The 10,769-nt window shown below is 36.0% G+C and overlaps 1 protein-coding gene across 1 annotated transcript in view; it reads right to left on the bottom strand.

Annotated features, from left to right (window-relative positions):
- Window positions 1-1,082: 1,082 nt before the first annotated feature.
- The window catches only part of LOC119533286 (OX-2 membrane glycoprotein-like), a 42,441-nt gene continuing 32,754 nt past the window's right edge, over window positions 1,083-10,769 (bottom strand). The window contains exon 6 of the mRNA XM_037835355.1: window positions 1,083-2,306. Within this exon, the coding sequence (XP_037691283.1) occupies window positions 2,299-2,306 (8 nt within the window). The 3' untranslated portion in view covers window positions 1,083-2,298. The remainder of the gene's footprint in view (window positions 2,307-10,769) is intronic.

The raw sequence follows: 10,769 nt of genomic DNA, 5'->3' as shown, positions 1-10,769 counted from the left end.
GGATCACTCATTACAGTAAAGGGGGACAATTAACAGGAAAGATCTTGAGTAACTACCTTAATCCCAAGTGAGCAAACTCAAGGTTATTAATAACAGGACATACTGACATCCTGTGCCTCCTGATAGGATGCAACATCATCTCTCTGGTATTATTGAGTATTACTATATGGTATTATTTAAACCAAATTTAATCATATGGACACAATCAAATGAATCAGATTGTGAGCCATTCTAGGAGACAGGCTTCAACTCAAAAAATGTCAGCATCACGAGATTCAAAAAAAAAAAAGTAGAACTGACTGTTCTAGACTAAAAGAGACTAAAGGAACATGACAAATAAAAGCAACACATGACCCATCACTGGATCTTAAATTTGAAAAACAGATTTAGAGGATATTATCAGGACAACTGGGGAAAGCTAAGTATGGACTGTGGTAATAGTATTGTGGTTATTATACTTCTTAGAACAAGCATGGGGAAGTATTTTCGGTAAACTGTCATGAGATCCCTAATATATTTTCACATGTTTCAACTATTTATAGTTTGTATATAAATAAACTGACAGCTGTTCATCAGCAATATTAAGCACATGATGTGTTGGGTGACTTTTGCAATCAAACTCTGTAGTAGACATCAAACAAAAGAAATAAAAATGATTGCTGAAACAGCCCCTGTCTTTGGGAACTAAGCAATTTCATGGGAAAAAACATTAGCTGAAGTATTTCATTCTCAGTGACTTTTCAACTTCTAGTTATGCCACATAAATGTGATTCTTACTCCTACAGCATCACAGTGAATTTGAAAACATCAGTGCCTGTGACTAAAGTTTTTCCCTGGGCTATTTATCAGCTTCTGCTATTTCCTCTTATATGCAAAAGTCATCATCTCTGTTTTCAACCCATCGACACTGATGTCATTTGTGTGTTTTAATCTTATTTTCCAGTTGAACTCTTAATCAGAAATGTCAACAGCATCTTTTAGGGCTGGGAAATAGATGGGAAGGAGGAGTTCCACATGCAGAGGGAAAATACAAAGATTATCATTCATTTCCACATTTCCCCAAGAATATCAGAAACCAAAAATTGAGAATTGACATTTTTAATCATTCAGTATTTTAATACAAATGTAAGAAATATTCAAGAATTAAATAGCTTACTAAATATATAAATACCCAACTCAACAGTAAAAACAACTTAAGGTTTAGGTCCTAGGTCACTGGATAGAGACACAGAAAGCAAAAGATCCTGAAAAAAGCCACTATTTGATCTTATGGTTTTGTGAGAGCTCAAAATTGTTCCACTAGTTAGAATGCTATCTTTAGAACAAAGGGATGTGTATCTTTTATGAGAAGTTAAGGTATGGAAAAAGCTGGAAAAGACAAAGCCTATAAGTTGGCTGACCACTGTACAGGAAATCTCCTCAATGTCTGTTTTCATAATATATTTTTACTATACAAGGCTGAATTCATAAGGACTAAAAATAGGGCTGAGTCTTATGAGTCAAATGGAGAAGGAAAGCATGCCTTTTTAAAAACATGAATTCCTGTCTAAGATACTTATTCTGCTGTAAAAGTATATAAGTTAAGTTAAGGTTGCCAATGTTATTTCACAATAAATTCAATCCTATTTTGCTGTGGTAAATCACACAGCAGTATATGAAGTGAAACCAGGGGTTCTAGCAAGACAGGGTAATAGCAAAGTATACCAGATAGTGATGGGAAAACAGACTCATGACCCTAAGACTACCAAAGGAAGAATGGATGTATCACCAACAGCAAGGTAAGAAGTAGTCACAGAAGAGTTCTTTGGTCTTTTACCTTCCTGTATTCTCTCTTCTCTCTCCTTTTCACTTCTTTCCCCTTTGTTTGTTCTCTTTATTGTGTGGAATTAAATCAGGATTTAGAGTTGAATAGCAAATAATCTGGTCCACCTCCTGCATTTTCTGGCTGAGGACATGGATACTCAGTGAGGTAAAACGATTAGACCACAGATGCCGTCAGTAAGAGCCTAGGTCAGCATGCCAACTCAGGGCTCCTGATTCTAAGTCCAGTGTCCTTTCAACTGCACAACACTGCATTACTTCACAGAATCAAGTCCTACAACAGACCTGAGAGGTAAAATTACTTCCTCTTGGAACTCAGACAAGCATTGAGCGATTAGATGGCAATACAAAGTCTTTGACTTAGGCCTTCTGCTTCTGCTTCTTTTGCTTTTAGGTCCCACAGAAAATGGTTATCTTTCCTCCTGCTTCAGATTCAAGTAGATCAGGGCATAACTTTCAGGGTTATGTGTGACTCCTCTATGGCTCTGGATAAAAGAAAGGTCAAGACATTAACTTTTGACATATACTTTCTATCCTAATAGAGGTTAAGAAGATAAATAGCAGAAACATCAACAGAGTTCTCCCAGTGCAAATTTCATTGGCAAAGATATGGAAATGGACAGTCCTGGCCCAATATGATATGAAAGGACTATGATTCTCTTTAAAAGGACATAGGTGACATCAGGAAATAATAATTTGGAGAATTATCTAAGACTACAAGTAAAGGGACACATTAAAGAATTTCAAATGCAATGTATTTTCTTTATTTATAAATAAGCTTTGTTTCTTATGAATACTAACTTGCTGGATATTGAGATGGGAATGGTTACAAAGTAGACAACTAGAAGCTATTTTAAGGGCTACTAGCTTTCTAGATCATAAATTGGGAAGATATGGGCCTCCCCATCGGACATGTAAAAAGTAGAATAAAAGACCTGGAGTTTTATCTTCATGCCACCTCTGGCTCTCTGTGTAATCATAGGTAATTCTTTACCAGAACCTGCAAGTTCTGTATGTTTTAGACCCTGCATGTTTTTCCAGTATCAACTGTCCAACATGGATCAATGCATTTGCAAAATACAATAAAAATGAATTACTAGGAAAATGAAATTAAATAACAGATGTATAAAATGCAATCTATTTTAAATTATTATATTCAGCAGACATAAAATTACTTTGTCAAATTGCTATCATAGTGTCTAAGTATTTATTCTCAGTTCTGCACTCTTTCTGCTGCCGATTGAAAATTAACAGTTCTTGAGTGGTATTTTATTTCCTGGCTGCTAAAACAAATAACATACAACGGGTTGGTTTAAACAACGGGGAATTTAGTGATTCATGGTTTTGGGGCTAGGAGAAATCCAAAATCAAGGCATTAGTAATGTGATGCTTTCTCTCTGAAGACTGAGGCACTCTGGGGCTACCTGATAGCAATACTTGGTCCTTAGCTTTTCCGTCGCATGACAATATCCATGGAGATGTCTTCTCCATTCTCCTCTGGGTTCTATTGATTTCCAGCTTCTTCTGGTGGCTTTCTCCCCATGTCCAATTTCCTTTGCTTATGATGAGTTCAGCCATATTGGATTAAGGCCGACCCTCATTTAGTGTGGGCACACCTTAACTGATAACATCTTCAAAGGTCCTATTTACAAATGGGTCACATCCACAGGTCTAGGGATTGGGACCTGCACACACCTTTTGTGGGGGACATGATTCAATTCACAACAGATTGGCAACCACCCTCAAATGTACTTTGAGACAACACTGCTCTAGAATATTAATGGATTGTCTGCCTTTTAGATTTCCACACTTGCAGTTCTTTTGCTAGGAGCCACTCCTTCCTCTTCTCTTCCATGGCTGGTGTTCTAGTTTGCTAATGCTGCTGGAATGCAAAACACCAGAAATGGACTGGCTTTTATAAAAGAGGGTTTATTTGGTTACACAGTTACAGTCTTAAGGCAATAAAGTGTCCATCAACAAAAGGTACATTCACTGGAGAAAGGCCATTGGCATCTGGAAAACCTCGGTTTGCTGGGAAGGCACATGGCTGGTGTCTGCTTGCTCCCAGGTGGCGTTTCAAAATGGCATTCTCCAAAATGTCTGCATCATCTTCCAATGGCCATCTTCAAAATGTCTGTCTCAGCTCCAGCTAGCTATGAGCTCCTTCTGTCTGAGCTTATGTAGTGTTCCAGTAAACTAACCAAGGCCCATGCTGAATGGGCAGGGCCACACCTCTTTGGGAATTATCCAATCAGAGTTATCACCTACAGTTGGGTGGATCACATCTCCATGGACACTGAACCAATAGGTTTCAACCCAATCCATGCTAATACGTCTGCCCCCGCAAGAATGCATTAAAGAATATGGCTTTTTCTGGAGGACAGAAATATACAAATTGGCACAGCTCGCTTATTCTTTCAATTCAGGTTTCTGATTAAATGTCACCACCTAAGAGAAGGCTTCCCTAACAAATTCCAAATAAGTAGTCTCCTCCCCAAGTTATTCTCTCTCATTGCATCTTATACATATCCTTATAGATATTTTTCTGATGTTTTAATAATATATAGTTGTTTGCTGATTTGTTCATTGTCTCTAGTCCCCATCAGAACAGCAATGTTCTGTTTAATTCACCATAATATAACCAGTGATAGGTACCGTACCAAGCACATGATAAAGTCTTAATAAATATTTGTAAAATGAATGAATGAATGAATGAATGAATGAACTTCTCTAAGCCTTGGTTTCATCTTGTGTAAGATGGAAATAACATATTTCTCATAGAAAGAATTAAATGCAATAATACATGAAGTGACTTTCATAGTATAAGAACAGCGTATTTTTTTTACAAATATAAATTTGTAAAATTATTCATGAAGATGAAGATTTAAAAATTTTAAAAGTTCAAACCAGAGCCCTATAGGAAATTCTTGGGCAGTCATTTAAAAGTTTAGGATGGCAAGTTAAGGAATGATGATGACTGATGAGGAGAATATGCTTACAACTAGAAAACTTTCACTGTTAACCATTATTCAATGTTGGTGTATATCTTATTTGCATGGCAGATATACTGACACTCAGTTTCTTTATTCTATTTCTATTATGTCAAATCCAATTCCAGTTAGAAATGACCATGCTCTAAAACTTGATTTAGTAAATAATCCAGTTTATTTGTTTTCTATTGCCCTTTGTGAGTCAACCACACACATTAAAAAAAAAAAAAAAAAATCCTCTTGCTTGGTCTCAAATAAACAGGGTTTCCTCCTTGAAGAAAGAGAGGGTAGTATGTTATCTAGCATGAAGCCAGAGTAACAAAGGACACTATTTCATAAAACAACCAACCATTCCTTCATATAACAATAATACAAGAAATCCAAAGTTTTACTATCATGGTTTTATTTGAATACAATTAATACTATCATTGAATTCTGAAATCTCAGAATTAGATAAGCCCTTAAAGCTGATCTATTCCAGTGGTTTTAAACAGCTTGGCACAGCCATAACAGGGAATCAACAATGTGTTACATGTGTTACATACCACCATCTTGCCCCTTCCAATGACAACAGCTCCACTTTTTGTTTGACATACAGGCTTAGCTTTTTGAGGAAACCTCCAACAGCTAAAGTAGATTTCAACCTTCTATGAGATGGATGAAGTAATTCTACCATATCACACTTCTTTTTTAAAAAATTTCAATCACTATTTAAAAATCTCCAAGGAATTTGAGCCACTTATTGACTCTAAATAGCTGTTTTAGAATTCTTTGACAGCAGAAATATATTAGTCTCCTTTAACTTAAAACCACTTGGCCTAGATCTGTTTTTCTAGAAAGTCTAGTCCTTTTGTCACATGAACATCCATTTAAATATTTCAGAGTACCCATCATGTTCTTCTTTCAACCCAATCACATTCCTACTTCGAAAGTTTTCTCTTCCCAGATCTAAGAATTTTCTTTTCCCCAAGTAGTATGACTATGTCCCTTGAGCTACCAATTAGCAATAACAGACTCCACAAATTTTATATGATCTAACTGTTGCCTAGAATTCAGAATAACAATCCAAATGATAGATGATTTTCTTTGGAGAGCACTAGAATAAATTTCTTTAAAATCTCTTAAGCTTAGTTTTGATTAATTGGTTGATTAATTTTGATTTTGCACCTGGCCCATAAAGGTTTTTACTTACTCTAAAAGTTCTTGTACCTTATCCCAGCAAGGCAGGTTTTATTCACAGCCCTTGCTGAAAGAGAACCTTTTAGGATTCTTCTGAAATTGAGAATGCCTGAGGTACTGGTTAATTTAGAGATACGCAGGATTAACCTAGACATTCTGATTCATTGTCTTTTCATGTAATCCAGGAATATTCTTTAATAAAACAAAACAAAACAAGCTCTACAAGTGATGCTAGTAAAGGTGGTCCGTCATCTATTCCCTTTCGGAGGTATGGGTGACTTGACTGGGAGTGAGCACTAGTCCAAGGAAAGCTAATTCATAAGTTAACTCCACGAACAAGAATAAAACAGGTAAATCAACTAGGTTCCCTTCTTGCAACTATGAATGAAGAAATAAGAGAAAGAAAAGCCAGCTGTTGGCCTTAGAACTGGATAATTGTATTTGGTAATCTATGAATTCATTTTACAAGGGAACAGAAACTATTGGTAAGCAGAATCAATCAGGTGTGCAAAACACAGAGAGAGTGAAAAAATTGGTTACTGGAGGGTCAATAGTAAACAGGAGAAACTAGATGAAAAATCCTTGAATCACTGCTGCTGGGTACTCTAGGGCAGCTTTGTGTTTACAACCACTTTCAGGTGGCTGCTCTTCTTGAGGTCTGACAGTTCAGTTTTCCTAGAAACCCGTCCACACATGTTCTTCCAGTAACTGCGTCCCTCCACCCTCTGATTTGCATTAGCTTTAGTGAGTAACTTTTTCCCACACCCCCCCAAAAGCCTATCCCAAACAGTTTCTCTTCTTCAAAAAGAAAAAGAAAGTTTCCAAACATCAAGAAACAAATTTTAGGCACCAGAAATTCATTTCCATACACACAGGCTTTTCGTGCATTTATTTTTATTACCCCCATGTATTTTCTAATCCTGTCTCCCCACTTAGCTAGCCTCCACTCCAAACTTCTCCCCAGCTGCTACTTGAAATGACTTATATGTGCTCTTCTCCTTTCCAAATACTTCTACCCAGGTTAAATTAAATATGATTGTCATATATTTAGGATGTTAAATTTTAACCCCATGGTTAAAGGAATGAGGATGGATTCAATATGATACAGTAAAAAAATCAAATAAAAATGAAAGTAGATATTAATGGAAGAATTGAGGTACAAAAAAATATTATACTTAAAAAGACTAAATAGCAAAATGGCAGAAGAAAGCCCTGCATTATCAGTAGTGACTTTTTAAATGGATTAAACACTGAAGTCAAAAGGCAGAGATTAGCTGATTAGGGAGTTGGGTGGGGTGGGGTGGCGGTGTGTGGGTGGGCATGTCCCAACTATATGTTAACTACAAGAGACTCACCTTCATTTGAAAGACATAAGTAGACTGAAAGTAAAAGGATGAAAAAATATACATATAAGTAGTAACCAAAGAAAGCTGAGGTAGCTATAAGAATATCAGGTAAAATAGACTGTGAGTCAAAAACAGTTATGAGGAACAAAGACAGTCATTACATACTGATAAAAGGGGCCAATTCAACAAGAAGACATACAATTATAAATATACCTGCACCTATCAGCAGAGCTCCAAAACATATGAAGCAAACACTACAGATTTGACGGAGAAACTGACTTTAATACACCACCTTCAATAACAGGCAGAACATCTAGACAGAAGATCAATAAAGAAATACAAGACTTGAACAACACTCTAAACCAACTAGATCTAAAAGATAGACACAGATCAACTTCACCCAACAACAATAGAACACACATTCTTCTTGAGTGCACATGGGTCATTCTCCATGATAGACCATGTGTTGGGTCACAAAACAAGTCTCAATTAATTCTAAAATATTGAAATCTTCCAGTGTATCCTCAACGACCACAATGGATTGAAGCTCAAAATCAATAACAGAAGGAGAAAAGGAAAAGTCACAAATATGTGGAAGTTAAACAATGTATGCTTAAATAGCCAGGGGGTTAAAGAGGAAATCAAAGAAAAATTATGAATTATTTTGAGGTGAATGAAAATGAAAATACACCATAATAAAATTTATGGGATGCAGCAAGGGCAGTGCTGAGAGGGAAATCTATAGCACTAAATGCTTATATCAAAAAAGAAGAAAGATTTCAAATCAGAGACTTAGCCTCAAAATTGGAATAACTAGAAAAAGAAAAGCAAATTAAACACAAAGTGACCAGAAGAAAGGAAATAAAAATGATTAGAATGGAGATAAATGAAATAGAGAATTTTTTAAACAATAAAACCAACAAAAGCAAAAGTTGGATCTTTGTAAAGATCAGTAAAATTGATAAACGTTTAGCTAGACTGAGGAAGAAAAAGAGAGAGGACACAAATGACTAAAATCAGAAATGAAAAGGGGGACATTACTACCAGCTTCACTGAAATAAAAAGGACTATAAGAGAATACTACCAACTGTATACTAACAAATTAGATCAACTTGGAACAAACAAACTACCCAAAGTGATCTCAAGAAGAAACAGAAGATCTCAACCAATCAATAATGAGTAAAGAAATTGAATCAGTAATCAAAAACCAATCATCAAAGAAAGGCCCAGGACCAGACGGCTTCATAGGGAATTTCACCAAACATTCCAAGAAGAATTAACAGCAATCCTACTCAAATTCTTTCAAAAAATTGAAGAGGAGGGAACACACCCTAATTCATTCTACAAGAGTAACATCACCCTCATCCCAAAGCCAGATCAAGATACCACAAGAAAAGAAAATTACAGACCAATATTTCTTATGAATATTAATGCAAAAATCCTCAACAAAATACTAGCAAATGAATCTAACAGCACATTAAAGGAATTTTAAATTATCAGGTTGAATTTATCCCAGGTATGAAAGGGTTATTCAATATAAGAAAATCAATAAATATAATACACCACATTAACAGAATGAAGGTGGGAAGGGGGGACATGATCATCTCAATTTACACAGAAAAGGCATTTGACAAAACCCAGCATCCCTTCTTGATAAAAGCACTTAGAAAACCAGGAATAGAAGAAAACTTCCTCAACATGATAAAGGCATATATGAAAAACCAACAGTTAACATCATACTCAATGATAAAAGACTCAAAACTTCCTCTCTAAGATCAGGAACAAGACAAAATGCCCACTGTCACTGCTGTTATACAATATTGTATGGACATTTTAGCCAGAGCAGTTTAGCAAGAAAAAAATACAAGGCATCCAAACTGGAAGGGAAGTAAAACTTCCCCTATTTGCAGATGACTTAATTCTACATATAGAAAATCTTGAAAAATCCACAATAAAGCCCTTAGAGCTAATAAGTGAATTCAGCAAAGTGGTGGGATACAAGATCAACACCTCAAAATCAGTAGTGTGTCTACATATTGGTGTTTTGGTTTGCTAAAGCTGCCGAAATGCATTATACCAGAAATGGACTGGCTTTTAAAAATGGGGATTTGTTAACTTAAAAGTCACAATTCTAAGGCCATGGATGTCCAAATTAAGGTATCAATAGGAGGATACCTTCTCTGAAGAGAGGCTGCTGGGATCTGGGACAACCTCTGTCCCATGGGAAGGCACATGGCTGGTAACTGCTGGTCCTCTCCCCTGGGTTTCATTGCTTTCAGCTTCTGGTTTCAGTGACTTTCTCAGCTCCTCTGAGGACTTTTTCTTTCTAAGCTCTCTTGGCTTTTTCTGTCCTTTATCCTCTCATAAAGGACTCCAGTAAAAGGATTAAGACCCACAATGAAAGGGGTGGGCGGCATCTCAAATTGAAATAACCTAACCAAAAGCTCTCATCCACAACAGCTCTGCACCCAAAGGAATGAATTAAAAGAACATGGAATTTTCTTGGGTATAAAACAGCTTCAAACCAGCTCACACTGGTAATGAATAATCTGAGGAGGAAATCAAGAAAAAAACTTCTATTTGAAATAGCAACTAAAAGAATCAAAAACTGGAAATAAATCTAACCAAGGATATAAAGAACTTGTACATAGAAAACTACAAAACATTGCTAAAAGAAAACAAAGAAGACCTGAATAAATGGAACAACATTCTGTGTTCATGGATTGGAAGACTAAATATTGTTAAGATGTCAATCCTACCAAAAATGATTTACAGATTCAACGCAATCCCAGTCAAAATTCTACCAGCCTTCTTTGCAGAAATGGAAAAGTCAATCACCAAATTTATATAGAATGAATAGGGGATTTGAATAGTCAAAGCCATCTTGAAAAAGAAGAAAAAAGTTGGAGGACTCACACTTCCTGATCTTAAAACTTATTAGAGAGCCAGAGTTAAAAAACAAACAAACAAACAAACAAAACAGCATGGTACTGGCACAAAGACAGACATTTAGGCAAATGGAATTGAACCGAGAGCTCAGAAATCAACCCAATTGATTCTGACAATGGTACCAAGTCCACTCAACTGGGTAAGAATAATCTCTTCAACAAATGGTGCTAAGAAAACTGGATTTCCATTTGCAAAAGAATGAAGGTGGATCCCAATTCAAAATGGATTAAAGACCTAAATATAGAGTCAGAACTATAAAACTCCTAGAAGAAAATAGGGAAGCATCTTTAGGGCCTCGTGCTAGGGAATGGTTTCTTAGATTTTACACCCAAAGCACAAGCAACAAAAGAAAAAATAGATAAATGGGACCTGTTCTAGTTTGCTAATGCTGCGGAATGCAAAACACCAGAAATGGATTGGCTTTTATAAAAAGGGATTTATTTGGCTACACAGTTACAGTCTTAAGGCCATAAAGTGTCCAAGG

Source organism: Choloepus didactylus, chromosome 1 (genome assembly GCF_015220235.1).
Source record: "Choloepus didactylus isolate mChoDid1 chromosome 1, mChoDid1.pri, whole genome shotgun sequence".
In the NCBI taxonomy this organism is placed as follows: Eukaryota; Metazoa; Chordata; class Mammalia; order Pilosa; family Megalonychidae; genus Choloepus; species Choloepus didactylus.
Note: the sequence above shows the minus strand (reverse complement) of the source record. Positions and strands in the feature narration are given on the sequence as shown.